At 44.5% G+C, this 16,704-nt stretch overlaps 1 protein-coding gene across 3 annotated transcripts in view; it reads right to left on the reverse strand.

The window, feature by feature from the left end:
* NSUN7 (NOP2/Sun RNA methyltransferase family member 7) overlaps positions 1–16,704 on the reverse strand; it is a 1,148,229-nt gene that overhangs the window by 284,988 nt on the left and 846,537 nt on the right. For all 3 annotated transcript variants that reach the window (XM_069201939.1, XM_069201936.1, XM_069201945.1), the window contains one exon: positions 3,126–3,243. In XM_069201939.1, the coding sequence (XP_069058040.1) occupies positions 3,126–3,243 (118 nt within the window). The remainder of the gene's footprint in view (positions 1–3,125; positions 3,244–16,704) is intronic.

Genomic DNA, 16,704 nt, shown 5'->3' on the forward strand with positions numbered 1-16,704 from the left:
TGGTCTGTTAAGGCTCTCCAACCATCTTGGTGACAAATTGATGGGTGAGACATGCCCCGACGATGCTGCTCTCGACCGAAATGAACCACTTCTTATGGAGACCACTGGAGATGGAGTGGTCTTATCTGCTGGCGGAAGCCGATGTTCTGTTCCCTGCAAGACAGGTAAAACCTGTGTCGACGTCGACAGCCGTAATGACGTCGAAGGGAGCGCCGCCGGTTGTTTCTTGTTTTGACGTTGAGTGTCTCGACGTTGAGTGTCTTGACGTCGAACGGCGATCTCTGGATCGCGACCTGCTCACCGCCGTGTGCCTCGACGTCGAGCGGTGGACGGCCGACGGCAGATGTCCTCGCTCTCGCTGCTGGGGAGATTTCGACGTCGTCTCTCTTGACGTCGAGGGGTGCGAGGCCTTCGGCGGCGAATGGGCACGCCGGTGATGGCTCGACGTCGATCGGCGGGTTGCAGTCGACGGAGATATGCCCCTGCGATGGCCATGTCCTCTCGACGCCGTATCCTTCGACGTCTATCGGGTCGCCGTCGACGGCGATCTATGGCAGTGAGATGGTGGCAGCGACGACGTCGACGGGGAACAAACAGGTATCTTCCTACCTGCTGACGTCGATCTAGCCTGTCTCTCCTGAGAATGGCCTGCTGGTTGCCTGGGAAGCGAAGAGGATGATGATTTCTGCCTCTCGTGAAGCCCATGAAGCCTGATCTTTTCTCTGTCCTTCAGAGTCCTCTTTGACATGTTCTTGCAGTGTTTGCAAGTGTCAGGGCAGTGACTCTGAGGCAAGCACACAATACAGAGAGTGTGTGGAACTGACTGGGCCTTCTTCTTCCCACAGGAAGGGCATTTCACAAAAAGTGAAGGCATTTTTCTGTCAGGAAAAAACTTCAAAACTCAGACAATGATGTTAGATGTCGAGTAAAGTAGGAAAAAACGCTGTTCTAAAGTATTTTTCTGAGAAAAACTCAGAAAAACTGAGAGCTCAATGCTCCAGGATCCTCTCAGAAGAAGCCGGAAAAAAGAACTGACCCAACTGTGAACCAACTGTCACCTCTCCTTCACCCCTGAGGCCTGGTGGGATACTGGAGGTGCTCAGGGTCTTAAAGGCACGGTGCCAAAGTTTTTATGGTTCTCCTGTGTTAACCTGCATGCAGCCTATTGGCTAAGAATGCTCTAGTGTTTTTCAATGTAGTTTTTTATCTTTTTTCTCTGATGATTACTACTGCTGATTTCCCTGGGCTCAGTGGTGTGGTTTTAGTAGATATTGTTTCTCTTATTGTGATTTTGAGAACAATATAAAAAATAAAAAAAACTCCATAGAAATAAAGCATTTTAGCCTGTTTATGATTATAGTCTGCATTGCTGTTTTACACATGTATATATGAGTTTAGTATGAATATTTGTCTACTAAAAATGCTATATATATTTTTCGTGCATATTTCATACTGTATATATGTGTATTTTATATATGCTCCGGGGTCCCCGCCAAGGGCGGGAATATTCAATGTTTATGACTATTGATGAGGATCCCCTGGAAGAGAAGGAGTCATTACCTTAGAATACTTTTAGGTTGAACCTGAATTTAGACTCCAAACCTCTAAACTCCTGTGTTACCTTTCACTCTGCACAGAATGACTACGGGGGCATGGCCCCACTTGTTCCTGTGATGTGTGATTAAACAACAACTAGGGTGAGAGACCGATCTTTTTTAAATCTATTGTATCTTACCTTAAGATTGCAGTGGTATGTGCCTTACAAGTATTACTGGATACTACATGTATTGCCTGTGTGTGTTATGTTACCTACAGAATAAGGATGCATATGTCCACCTTTCACCATATATTATAAACGGAATACAATTTGCATGCAGTGTGGAGGGCTATTCTCTGTGTCATAATGTGATGTTAAATTGGAACCATACTCACATGTACACTTGTATTATTGCAAACACTACTAGGTGCCATGCTCTTGGGCAAATGAAGACTGCAGGTTTATTTCCTCTCAATATTTGTACTACAAATAATTTACGTGACTAGTGGAAATGTGACTTGACATAGAACAGATTTAGGGTTACAGCTTTAGTACTGATGAAATCCTAGGACTCACAGTGGCCACAAAACAAACTTTGGAACCTAGAAAGGGAAGCAGCGACAAATATATCTGCAAAAATCCAAATAGATTCTTTTAAAATCAATACTGAAAGCATCCAAAATAAATATCAAATGAGCTCACTGGGGGACACGGTTGAGCCCACCATGGTTTATAGGGATTTCAAGAAAAATAAGAGGATTTTTCTACAGTTACCAACTTCCCACTACTGAGATAATTTAATTGTGTTGTAGGATAACAGCTGTGTAATTGAGTTAGACAGAGAGATAATATCCTAGATTCCCCAAAGAAAACCTCTCCCCCCCTTCCCCAAGGAAAGTTTTGGGTATACAGTGATTGATTATATAGTTCCTCTTCAACATGGTGAACAGGACTCAGACAGGTAATTATGAGAAATTACTCATCAAACCATGACTGGAATGTTTCCTTGTGAGTATGACGAGATAATCTGGCATAATAAAAATGGTACATTCAAAGCAGAAATAAATATCTGTTATTATTAAACTATTACTCTCTTGGGTCCTGTGAGCCTTAGGTAACAATTGTTGTAGTTAACTCGTGTCTCCTTGCCTGTCCAGTGCCTCACTTCTCTCCTCCACTCTTTCCAGCAGCATTATTGTAACTTTGCCCTGACTCACAGCCCAAATCCACCCCATTCTTCAGCTCTGATTAGACTTTGTCAGTTCTATTAAATTTAGCCTAAATAACTGTTCATTAGGTTCCATCATGTCAGACTGTATCCATCAACAATGGTAGAGTATGGATCACATTTCACCAAAATTACAATAAACTCTTATGAAGTACCATGAGTGTCAATGCAAAAACATTTGATAGCACTGGAACTTTGTAAATGGTTAAAGTCTCACTTTACTGTGTTAAAAAAGCGGGAGAGCTCTTTTCAAGTAATTAGCATTCCTGCTCTAGTATGGGACTGAGGGTTCAAACCTAAAGAAGTTCATTTTCATTATTAAATATTCATGATTTCAATAACATTTTTGTATTAAAATACCTGTATGCGTGGTGTTTGTTTTCATCCACTCTGAATTCCAGTGCTTTTTTCACAACATCTTCATTTTCTTCCTTGTACACTGAGCAGGTGTAGTATACAATTGCTTGCACTTTGTTAACTAGAAATATTTAAGACAATATCACTATATTTTTATTTATGTTGCACCATCACTTCCAAAATGTAAATCACAATATTTAGAATTACAAAAATGAAATGAAATATAAAATGTAAACAACACACATACCTGCTCTAACCACATAAATGAGTGCAAAAAAGACTTATGCCCATAAGCAATCTATTCCATATTCAAAATCCAAGATCAGGGCCCTTTTTAAAAATAGTTAGCTAAAAAAAAAAAAAAAAACATAACTGAACATCATTTTGAATCAAACAAAAATGTTGTTTTGGAGCCATCTGAAGATCTCCCTCAGCATCTTCAGGGTGTGGAAGCATGAAGCAGTGATGGTGTTGACTTGTGCAGTCATGTCCAATTTACTGTTGGTGATTACTCAGGGGTTCTTGGGGTGTGTTCTGGGTCGGAGTCCCATGGTTAAGTGTTCTTGCTGAAGATCACTACAACTCTCTTGTCAGTGTTGAGCCTGAGACGTTTGGCTTTCATTCAATTAGAGACTTCAGTCATGCAGGCAGTGGATTTGTTTCTTGTATTTGGGGGACCTGCCCGAGAGGGAAAGTAATCCGTTGCATGTCATCAGCATAGGAGAGGATGTTGATGTTGTTTGTGTGGATGACATTGGCCAGGGGGATCATGTGTGAGTTGAAAAAGCTGCCTTAGCCCTAGTGAGTGTAAGCTGAGGGATGTATTTATCTGCCTCGCTTGTGGTACACTGGTCAGCACAACCTGTCTAGCTACGCCATAGGTTTGCCAACTACCCTCAGGCACATGTCTTCCAAACTGGCCACAGAACCATTTGAAGGAAAGAAGCAAAGCATGACGGGAGGAGGTATGGAACCGGTAGCAACAGTCCTGCTTCCATGATTCTGCTAAAGTGAGCCAATTGTCTGCTACCCTTGGTATTTTGGTGAACTGACGCCCATTCAGAGGTGGCGCAGATATAGTGGCCTCGATATCACATCCGGGGCGGGATGTACCAGCAGCAGGGCCATATGATGTCACCTATCAATATGTGAGAAAGCTGCTACAAAAATCTTCCATATACAGTCTGGCACCTCAGGAAATTCACAAAGTGAGGAATCTGCAGTTAGATAGAGTAGGTACAGTATCCTCCAGTAAGAACTGTCAGTGCCTTGAGCTTTATTAGGTTTTACACTTTTTATCACCTCAGCTACTTCCTATGGTGACAAAGAAACTTTTTCTATTCTAGCTAATGAACGCAAGTTCATGAACTACTCTGATTTACTGAAGTACATTTGGTCGCTCTTATCTAGTTACAGAAACTGCAAAAGGCCCTCCTTTTCTGCACTTCTCCCTGCATGTATGTGCCTGTGGGATCCACAACACTGGGTAACCTTGTTTTGGTCGAAGCTAGCTTTAACATTCTAGATAATAACTTATCTGTTTCAGGAATTTGTGAGATGAATTTCAATATATTAATTGAACCAATTGCATCAGATTATAAAAAGAATGGGCTGCGATAACTAGGCAGACGAAACATAATACAGTGATCATTGTTAGCATTAAAGTAAAGAAGTAAAGAAAATAAACACCCCCACTATCTTGGTATGATCCTAAAGTCTAGAGATTCCTATCTACACCCTAATTGCTAAAACTGGAGAGCGTGGAGGTGGTAACCCTACTGCCTATCTCTGTCTATGGGAAGGACCCATACCTGAAAGGTGGGCAAGGGTCTGCCTGTTGCCTGCTGGCAATCCTCCCGGATGGCTGAAGAGTCAGTGCCAGGATCAGCGAAACTGTCAATGGAATGGTGTATGTTTCCGGACGGCCATGACTGGAATGCTTTGTATCCTTCTTAGTTCTCTGTGGTGTTTATATAACAAATCTTACAGTGTTTTAAGAACAGGCCTGACAAAATAATATGTCTAGAAAATGAGGGCTGGCTCCCTAACTCCTGGAGCGGCAATACTAGTTCGAATATCATGTACCAAACATGACATCCTTGAGCAGAGCACAAAATGGAATGCGTGCGAGGGGCTGATAAAATGTGCGACGTGAACAACTATGCCTTCTCAGAAAAGACAGCTGATTAAAATATAGAAACAACGAGCTAAAAGTTGGCTGTGCTAAAAAAAAAAAAAAAAAAAAATGTGGCTACGTATTTAAAGGCACATGCCTAACGCTAAAATAAGGGTGTCCAATCCAAGTACTAATGGAAACCCACAACAGGTAAAAGCAAGGCAGTACAATAATTCTCACGAGATGAGTGGATTAGGCTACACTTGTTAATAAAGTAGGAAAAAGCAGAATTAGAAACATGTCCACAGCATGGACACTCTGTAGAACTAGTCTACAACACTAAGTGCTGGCCCATTATATGAACTTAGATTTGAAGGAAAATGTAAACCAATAAAACAGTGAAAGCTACAATAAATGAAGTTGTAATCTGGAAACTGAATAGAAGCTGTTAGTCAGGAGTAACTAACACTTTACCCAGAGAAGTCCTCTGAAGGATAGGGAAGTGTGATCCTGTCAAGAGGGTTTGGCTATGGGGGAGTCAATGATTCTGGAGGGGTCATCACACAGGGGATTGCCACGCAGCCTAGATATTTCCTGCCACCATTCTGCTGGACTCAAAGAAAAGTCTTGGAGACTAAAGGGTGAAGAGAAGACTTTATCCCTCATTACAACCCTCGCTGACGGTGCAAAAAGGGCGGTAAGACCGCAAACAGGCCGGTGGACATTACCGCCCCATTATGACATTGGTGGTTTGGCATATACCAAACCGCCAATGTCCCGCACCGCCTGCCACGGCAGTAACAACCGCCAGGCTGGAAACAACGGTCTCCAGCCCGGCGGCCGTCACTAGACCGCCGGCGGTATCAGGACCCTGGATACCGCCATGGATTTCGTGGGGTTTTCTACCGCCACGAAATCCATGGCGGTATGCACCACCAGTGCCAGGGAATTAGTTCCCTGGCACTAATTGGGGTCCCCCCGATCCCCTCCCCTGAGTCCTGCCCCAACACCCACAACCCCCCTACCACCCCCCAAAGGTAGTAGGACCCCCTCCCTGCCCCCTCCCACCACCATTGAAACCCCCACACCCCCCTACACGCACGCGCACATACATGCACACATGCATACATACAAGTTACATTTCCCTTACACACATTACACCCCCTGCATGCATACACGCCTCACACAACCCCTCTACACACTCACACGCACACCCCCATGCACGCACACACCACAAAACTCCTCCCCACCCCCTAACGGGCGATCACCTTACCTGTTCGGGTGATCCTCCGGGAGGGAATGGGATCCATTGGGGCTGCTCTGCCGCCAGCACCCCGTCACCAGAACGCTGCCACGCCGAATACTGAGTCGTATTACGGTGGGCGGTGTTCTGATGACGTGGCGGTGGAGCAGCCTTCACTTCACCGCTGACCGCCAGTATGGCTGCTGGCGGCTCTCCATCCAAAAAGGGGCGGAGGGTTGCCGGCAGTCATAATATGGTTGGCGGAAGGCCGGTCTTCGGTCCAGTGGAACTTCGGTGGTCCCTGGAGGAGACCTCTGAGGTTGAAATGAGGGCCTTAGTACTGTGGGAGGAATGAAGAGGTTCAGGCCTCACCCCTAATCCCAGGGAGAACCACCAGCCTCCGCTGAAAGTGGGTACCAGGCTTTTTGATGCATAATTAAGGTTCCTTTTGCAATGATTAGTGCAAGACCGAGGAATCGGACTGCTGTCTTGGTTTTCTTTGGCTGTTTGTAAAGTCCTAAAGTAGCAGCCTTCCAGAAGCCTTATCTTGGGCAAACCCATAATCACTTCCAGCCTCTGTGTCATCTGAGCCACAAATACTGTCGCAGTCTGGGGCAGTGCCAGCGCATTATAAGATTGGAAGATTACACGTAGCAATGGAGTCTGAAGTGGCAGGAAAAATTCTACTAATTTGCTGGAGAGAGAGTAAAGCCCTGTGTAAGTATATGAAATTGGTTTCATTCATTAATTTTAGACAGGCATTGCGGGAATCTCTCTGTGGGCATTCCAGCACCTTTGTTCACTCTTTGTCGTGCAGGGTCCTACCAAGTTCAGTTTCACAGATATCGCTTGAGTTTTGCATCGAGGACTGAGTACAGATGACTAGGGCTTAGTAAGCCAACTACAACCATTGCCCATCATGTGCCTGGCATGCATGCAAGTGTGAGTGAAGGGCTTTAAGTCTACCACTGCCCAAGTTGTATGAAGGATGCATCACAAGAAGCCATAGATTAGAAACTGGGCCCCATGGAGATCAAACTGCTCCACAAGAGCCAGAAATGGAAGAAGATGACCATTTTGAAACAGATAGCCCAGACTAGAAATACCAACTTGGTCCCAGAATTGCAATTCATATCTTTTTACGTGTTGCATCCGCTTAGTAAGACCCAGTAGAGGTATTGAGGGGGCTAAGGGTCTAAGGCCTTTAGTGCTAGAAAGACTTGTCATAAGGCACTGCAATGCTCCCACTGGGAGACGGGAAATGCCATTACCGAGGCAGGTTCCCAGAGTCGACAGTGCCAGGACTGTAGTGTGATCAAGGGGGGGTGGGTCCTCTAACACTCAGTTCTTCAATAAAGCGCACAGACAGCCAAACCAACCCAGTCAACCATTGCAAATTTGGAAGCATCTAGACCATCACTCAGCAACAAGAGTAATGCAATATGAGCTCTTCAGACAGCTTATTTAGGCCTTGAAAAAACATTCAGGGAGATACACTGGGAGAATGGCAAAGTGGTATAAAAGACGGGAAAACATCACCGTCTTTGAGATTGCAAGTGGCCTATGACTGAAGGCGGAGAGACAGACAAAAAGTTACTTGTGCTTAGTTGCGCGTCACTGCTTCTGACAGATTGCCATTTAGTATGTCTGGTTTGCCACAGAAAATACTGATTACCAGATTTCTAAAGAAGGTATCCTCCAAGCACAGCAGACAGTCGTCCAAGTCCAGATGAGTAAGAGCCACTGCAGGACGTAGTAAAGAGAGACAGGAGTTACTCCAATTTACTCAAAGGCTCAAAACCACTCCAAACTCGGGCAGGAGTTGGACGATACTGGAGTAGGCCCCAACAGATCCTTAAGGTAGAACAGTACATCATGAGATTACATGAATTCTGTCTGTTAGGGGATTTCCTATTTTTTTCCCCAAAAAGGACAAGGGTTCCATTGGCCAATGCGAATATGAGAGAGGATAACCCTATCTAGTGTCCCTGTTGACCAGGATGAGAGCAAAAAACAATCTCATAAGCTTGACTCAGAGCTCAAAGTAAAGAGTCAGATCAGCTGGGTAGTGCGAGCTCCAAAACCTAATTGGGTTAGGACCTAGAAAAGATAAGAGTATCAAATGCATTCTCCAAGTCCAATACCAGAGCTGCAGCCCTGGGCCACTGTGACTGTGCAGCTTTCATGATTCTGTGCAGCTGTCAGTGATTTAGAGAAATCCTTTTACTAAGTAGCTTTGATCAGCATGTTATAGGCGTGGAAGCATCTTTTGGATGTGGTCAGCTAGGACTTAATTTTATAGTTTATATTTAAAATAGCTACAGGGCGCTAGGAGGTTGAGTCCATAAAATCCACTCAGGTTTTAATATATAGATATATACCAGGAGGCCACTGGTCCCAGGTGTCTTCCCATTGCCAGCTCAGCAATCACCCCCTTGATATCTTAAGCTGTAATAGGCGTGTCGATTTCCTCCTTGTCTACTTGAGACAGTCTGGAGACAGTCTAGGAAGAGGGGTTACATCGAGGAAGACCAATATTTCTTCCTGAGAGGCTCCAGGAGGAGAGCGATGAAGGGCTTGATAGAATGTGGTGAATGCTTTGTGTATGTCCTGATGGGAATAGAGAAAGGTTCCATCCGGGTTGTGAAGCACCATTACTGGAGACTGCCTGGACTCATTGTTAATTAATCATGCTAGAAGGTAACTGGATATGTCCTACTCGGAGTGTGTGTGGGCTATGTAAGCTGCGTAGTCGAGACAATGCAGATGCTATACTAAAATAGCCTCCTCTGTGCAATTGAGGCAGGAGGCCCAAAGTGTCAGGTCCTTAGCCACCAGTCTCTCAGTATCAATGTATGCTTTCCCACCTTTATGTAAGCCTCGCAAAATGGCTTTTCAGCCTCTCAGTAGAGTGTGAATGCATATCCCCCTACTGTCCCCCTTGGTTGCCTCCCACATGACTGTTGGAGAGGAGGGTGTCACATCATTATGCTTGAATGATTCATGGATTTTATGTTAGAGTTCCCTTAAGAGACAGATACTCAAGAGCTGTTGGTTGTAGGTGCCAAGCAGGAACGGGGAAGTTGTGCCACAAATCAGTCCATGTATTAAGAGGAATGTGGTCTGAAATCTCTCTGCCAAGATAGTCCAGGGACGAAATAGAAGGGTAGAGTGTAGCAGTATATATGATTCTATCTAGACCAACATAGAGGTGATATACAGGAGAGCAGAAATCATAGAGCCTGACCCTAAGGGTTGTGCCAGGACCACTGTTGTAGCCAGGAGACAAGACATCATGCGATTGATGTAACAGGAGCAGCAGGGAGAGGGGTTGCTACCGGTCTAACAAGACATTTAAGACACAACTGAAGTACCATCCCAGCAACCACGGGATGTGTGCCAATTTAGCTAACTGGGTTTAAAACAGTTGCAGAAATCTGAGCTGATTAGTGTTAGTGTCATAGACATTACGAATTAGGCTAGAGGAGCCATCTAGTCTGGCTCTAAGTAATATAAATCGTCTGTCTGGGTCTAGCCCTGTAAACAGGACAAAAAGGGAAGTCCATACCTTACCTCTAGGCTGAGTAATTAGTAGTGATTACCTGGCCTCTCCATTTCTGGAGCCTTTATCCCTGAGTCTGTGCGATATAGGATTTGTGTATCAATGATATTGATGAATCCCCTTATGCTTGAGGAGAGATTGGATTTCATATATTTTAGAAGGTGTCTGCATCCCTCTAATAATACCAGGAAATTATGCTGTATGTCTCTGATTGTGACATAGTATAAACTGTTAACACCTGCAGGTTTGAATGCTGATTCTGAGGAAAGGCCCCAATATGACTCAGCTGGATCCTGGGGATGCGGGGATGTTTTCAGCTGCATAAGAACACACCATTAGTCAAGGTGAACACAAGGGAAAGGGGACAAATTGCTAGTTGTTCAAACTGTACAAACAAACTTCAGTTAGATGTCGGGGATCGTGGGACAGCCTAACGGGAAGAGCAATATTTGTGGGAAGAGCTCTCACGAGTAACGGATGGTCAAAAGGCGACCTGCACAGCATGGGAGAGTGTATCAAATGGGCAAGCCATTGGTATGGGCAGATGAAGGGTATTATCAAGTGCTTATAGGTTATAGAGGGTCATCAGCAGTTTGTGGAGTAATTCAGGGTTGGAGGGGAGAATTCATAACATGTAGCAAAAGCAACAAGACATTAGGAGGCTAAAAAGATGGGTTCGGACAGGTGGCCACTGCATCTAGTGCTGACCATCTGCCATTCTGACTTGCTCCTGGGACAGGGTTGCATCTCCGGACTGACTATTAGTGTCAGCATAGACGTCTGGGTGGGCGGCACAACCAATTTCAGGCTGTGTCTGCCTTGCTGGATGTGCGTTCACCCTCCCCCCAATGCAAAGCCTTTGCAGGGTCCAAGAAAAAGTGAGTCTTCTGGTCTGTCATAATTTTAAGTTTGGTAGGGAAAAGAAGGACATACTTTATTCCAATCCCTCTCAACTTCCTGTCGACCCCCAAGAAGGAGGCCCGAGTGTGTGGAACGGCTAGGGTGTAATCTGAGAAAATCAGTATCCGGAAGTTGTTTTCAAGGAGGGGGTTAGACTGTCACACCATTTTAAGGTCATCATGGTCTTTGAGAGGATTATTTTAGCCATAACTGATCTGGAAGGCCCGTCCAAAGGGGGCCAGGAGACTGGCACCCAAAAGGTTCTCTCTGTGGAGAAATAAGGGGTAAATTCAGTCTGTTCTTGAGGTTCTTAGCAAAGCTGCAGCATCAGGCGGATGCAGAGAGTGTAAATCCGCCTTAAGAGGCTTGGTGTATCCCATCTTGAAATTTGGTGTGGGTTAGAGAGGGGAGATCAAGTGAAAAAAGAGGGGGTACTAGACCCACTTGCAGCCAACGATATTGGTTGCCACCTCCTAGCAGTACAGCATGAGCAGCCTGGTTTCCTCTAACTCCGAGTTTTTCCTCATCCATGTCCAGTGCCTGGAGAGAGATGAAACAACCTGCCTCCAACTTGTAGGGGGTGCCCAACAACTTTCTGATGAAGGTAACAATTTCCAGCAAATATCATCCCCATAGGTGATTTTATGATTGTATGCATGTTGGTTGCCTAGTGTCTATATGCCTTACCAATTCGCTGGGAAAAGTTACATCAGTGTTTCTTAGGAGTGGTCTGGTCATTACAAAAAAAGTATGACTAAACAAGCAGCCCTGACTTACTGTGCATGGTTTAAAGGCAATAAGCATGTAGGCAGGTATTTAGTTTCACTGAATCTCACAGATTACCATAGAAGGCAAGGGGTTGGTGACCTACACAAACAAACCATAGGGATACAAGATTTGCACTACAGTAATCCTTAATAGGCTCTATTAGCAGGGATTTATACTGTTGTGACAACTGTAATGTTGTACATATTTCTAATGTCATTATCGGATGCCTGATGGTTGCCTTTATTGGAAAATCTGTGCCTTAAGCAGTAGATCTGAGTTGGGTATGATGACAAGCCAACGGTAAAGGTTATAGGCCTGATTGTTTATTATGAAAGATTTAAAAAAAGGTAGTAGGCCTAATATATTGATTGTGAAATGCATTTTCTGAATCCAGGCATTTAAGGGTGAATTGGTAGTGCTCTGTATTAAACCCAAAGGATAGTTATTTTGTCACGAGAAATCTAACAGATTTCCATAGCAGGCAAGTGTTTTGGTTACCGCCTCTGACAAACAGTGGTTATAGAGGATTTGTACTGTAAGATCCTTGTTAAGCCCTCTTAGGAGAGATCTATTTTGATTTACCAACTATAATTTGGTATACATTTGTAACTGCCTGGCTGTGTTGACTGACAGATGCCCTTTGGAAAAGCTTATACTCCGTACAATTGGCCTGAGTTGTTTACGGGGACAAGCAAATTATAACACCTTTAGGCCTGATTGGTGTGCAGGGAAACGTTATGCCAGATACCAAAGATCTGGTCTGTTTATTATAAAAAGTTATGACAGAGGCAGTAAGCCCAGCACATATATAGTGTCACACGCATTTGTTAAAGCCAAAAGGCCCTAAACAGTGTATTTTTATCACACTATCTTACAGGCTGTATGCATGTATTTGTTTACATGTAATATTGCAGATTCCTACAGTAGGCAAGTATATTGGTGTTGATTACCCACTGACAAACCCTGAAAGTAGAAGAATTTCTCTGTGATGATTCTTGTTATGCCCTTTGTAGAGAGGTTGTATATTGTTTTGTGCATAGTTGTAATTTTATAATTGTATGCATGCTGGTTCCCAGTTTATGAACAGTTAAATAGGCCAGCGTCAAGCCAGTAGTAAAATGTATATTGGGTTTCTGGGAAACATTATGCCAGATTATTTTAGAATATGCTGTTTATAATGTAAATTATGACAGATCAAATTAGGCCTGACATACTTATGGTGTAAGCATGTGTTAAAGACAATAGGTGTTTAAACAGATTTTAAAGGTGCATTGTCATAATACAGTACTAAAGATTATAGACAGATATTTTATAGGGGTGTGCAACATTTGTGTAATTTGCTTCAAAGTATAAACACATAATTTTAGGAAATGAATGTAAAATCCAAAATTTAGCACGAAGCGTGTTGTCACATTTCACTCTAAAAAATGTTGTATAGAAAAGTTGCTCGCGTTTTGATTGTGCATTTCATGAACGGTGGCGTAATTATGTGACCTAGAGAAATAGTGTAATTTCAGGAACTTTGTGTAACAAGCATAACAAGAAATTCAGACAGTTAGGCAAATCAGGCCTACATAATATAAATTTCTCCCAGGTCTAATATATTTTCCTATGGAATCTCGCAGATTACCATAGTAAGTATGGGATTTTGTGATCCACCTGAACAAACGATGGGGATAAAAGATTTGCACTATCGTAATCCTTATTAGGCCCATTAGGGGGGATTCATGCTGTAATTTTTTACTTTTTTAAATTAAAGCTTTTTTATTGTTTTATTCAAACAAGAGAACAAAGCATTTTGCATACAATATAAGAATAGGATTCACAGTATTCATCATGCAGGTTCCAAGGGCAAAGGGTTAGTTTGTTGTTATCTGCTACATTTAAGTAGTACTGGAGTGTTAACACTGCAGTGTGTAATGCTGTGTGCCTGAATAGTGATGAGTGGACTGCATGATCAACAGAGTGGGGAGTTGTATGCCTTTGGAAACTGAAACTGGTTAAAACTGGGAGGGGGAGGGTATTGCGGCTATATACCATGCCCTTGGTAACCAGCCCTGAGGTGGATATTGTGAGGCTTCGGTGCTTAGATTCCAAAAATAGGAGAAGGGGGCACGTGAGCTGGGGGTATTGAGTCTTCTGGCGGTGGCATGGGGAAAGGGTGGTGGGTCTTCTACAGGAGCCAAGAGTTCTACTCCTTTATTTCATGGCAAGGGGGCGATGTCAGGGGACCGGGGTATGTTGGGGGAAATAAATTGTGGTGGATGTTCTGTCTCATGGTGGCACTGCGACGTCTGGGGGACGTTGGCTAATGTGGGCGAGAACCATCACCCAGTGGTTGGAGATGGGACGATGGCAGAGGCACGTATCTCCTCCCAACGCAAGGCCTCGTCCTCCTCTGACGCCCCCCATTTGTTCATGGCACCTCTCCAAGCTTCCACTGGGGGCAGGGGGTGGTTGATCGCGAGTGTAAGGTAATCATCCGGATTGCAAGCAGCAGTGCTAACGACGAGAAGCAGGATCATACTTTGTGCATTTTCCTATGCTTAAAGATGCTGAAAGCACAGGCTTCCCATATATGGAGGTCAGGTAGTTCTAATACTTCCCTCAGGTTATCATGGATGGTGGACCAATAATGAGGAAGCGATGGTCAGGTCCATAGCATGTGGCGGAGGTCTGCCTCGTTTTGGAGTCAGACTGGGCATGTGAGTTGCGCTGTGGGATATGTATTTATTTGTGCTGGCTTTAGGCATGCCCTGTGTAATAGGTGAAATTGGATATTCTTAAAGCAAGAGTTACGCGAGACTCTCTTGGGATTTGGCAGCGCTATCTCCCATTCCTTGTCACTTCATTCCCTGCCGAGGTCTGCCTCCCAATGGTGTCTAAGTGAGGTTAGGGTATTGTCTAGGATGGCGATTATGGCTCTCTATAGCCAGGTTATGAGATGTCGACCAGGGTGCATATTGTCTGTATGACTGGGTGATATGGAGGCTTAGCATCTACAGTCCCCTGTAATGTCTGTATAGAGGTGCACAGCTGTTGGTAGGTAAGAAATTGCCCTGGTGGTATAATACCATCTGAGGTAAGTTGGTCAAATGTGAGTAATTGACCTTCTAGGTATAGGTCCCCCGTTGTGTTTGCTGACCATGTCGCTAGATGGCACACTGAATATTGAACTGGGGAAGGCCTACCAGTGGGATATTAGGTGCGTAACATGGTCTGTCCCAAGACAGTCAGTGGATCTTCAGCATACAGGTTCATAGTATCACCACTTGTAGGGGCCAGGGGTAGGCGGGTGTCAACCCTGGGAATAGAAGGTTGCGTACTGTGACCATGTCCATTACGCCATGGGGGCCCATGGCCTCACCCATGTATCAGCTGGCTCTCCAGCATGACAGCCACTGTAACTGTGCCTCCAGGAAATAAGCCTTAAAGACGGGGGCTCCCAATCCACCCTGGTCCTGCGGTAATTACAACTCTGAGATGGCAACTCTGTGACACTGCTTGTCCCAGATCAGGGTTTCCGATAAGGCGTTGCGCTCCTTGAAGAAGGCGTAGGGGGACAATCTCACGAAAAAATATAACAGCCTGGGGAGGAAAAGCATCTTAATAAGCGCTATCCTGCCTGTGGGGGTGAGGGGGAGAGACTGCCAGAATCTCATCTATGTTCTGATGTTAGCTAGCACTCCGCAGAGGTTGCCCTGATAAAGGTCAGTCGGAGTGTGGTAGAGACGGACTCCAAGATAACAGACCGCATCCGTGCTGGATTGGAGATGCGTGTGGCCTAGTTTAACAACATGGCATGGGGCTTTCAGGTGTACGGGGTAGACCACAGATCTGTCTCAATTGATCTGAAGGCCCGAGACAGCTGCAAATATCTCCAGTGTGTGGTATAGTGGGTTCAGGGACATTTGTGTCCTTCGGTGGTACACTAGCATATCATCAGCGTATAGCGAGGTCACATGTACCCAGTCAGCTAACTGCAGTCCGCAGAATTTCTGTCTCAGATTGTCATCCCACGTATCCCTTCGCAGTCCAATTGCTACCAGCTCCATCGCCAGAGGGGGGATAGTAGGCAGCCCTGGCGTGTACCCTTTTGGACGGGGAATGAGTTGGAGAATTTGTGGAGTTCAAGGGGCTCAGTCGTACTCAAGAAGAGGAGGCAAGTGTAGGCCAGGAGGCGCTCTCCAACTCCCATGTGGGCCAGTCCTGATGGCTGCGGGGATATGTGGGATGACAATCTGAGACAGAAATTCTGCGGACTGCAATTTTGTACTTGTTTCTAATTTTACTATGCTAGACCTGATGGATGCCATGTGGGAAAGCTTATGACCAACACAGTAGGTCTGAGTCAGTTATGGTGGCAAGTCAATAATAAAGGTTAAAAGGTCTGATTATTTATAATGAAAAGTTACAATAAAAGCAGTAGGCCTGACATTTGGCTGTGCATTTATTAAAGTGTGGATTAAGGGTGGTTATTTATGACTGTATTAAGGCCTACAGACAGGTATTTTGTTACATAAAATCTCACAGAATACCTTTGAAGGGTAGGATTTTGGTATTGGTTACCCCTTCCGACAAACCCAGGAGCTCGAAGATTTCCACTGTAATCATTCTTGCTAGACTCTCTTTGGAAGGTGTGACAGACTTAAATGTCTGCTAGGGCCTTGTAATAAACCAAACATTGAATAATACATACATCCGTGTACATAAATATATATCAATAAAGATACATAGAGGGTCTTTGGGTCAGTTTACTTCTGCCATTGGTCTGTCAATTACAGTATACTTCCATCCATGACAGTGGACTGCCTGGGGTAATGGTTAAGTCCACATCAGTCACTGGCTCTCTAAGCCTGTGAATGACAGCAGCACATGTGTACATCCTCCTGGAAATGGATGTGCCTCAGTGTCAGGGCTGGAAAGTCAGTCCTTTAAGTTTAAATTGTCTACCTTTTTAGTTCCCATATTATTCCTTTGCTTTCCATATTTT

The sequence above is a fragment of the Pleurodeles waltl genome, chromosome 1_2 (genome assembly GCF_031143425.1).
Source record: "Pleurodeles waltl isolate 20211129_DDA chromosome 1_2, aPleWal1.hap1.20221129, whole genome shotgun sequence".
NCBI classification, from domain to species: Eukaryota; Metazoa; Chordata; class Amphibia; order Caudata; family Salamandridae; genus Pleurodeles; species Pleurodeles waltl.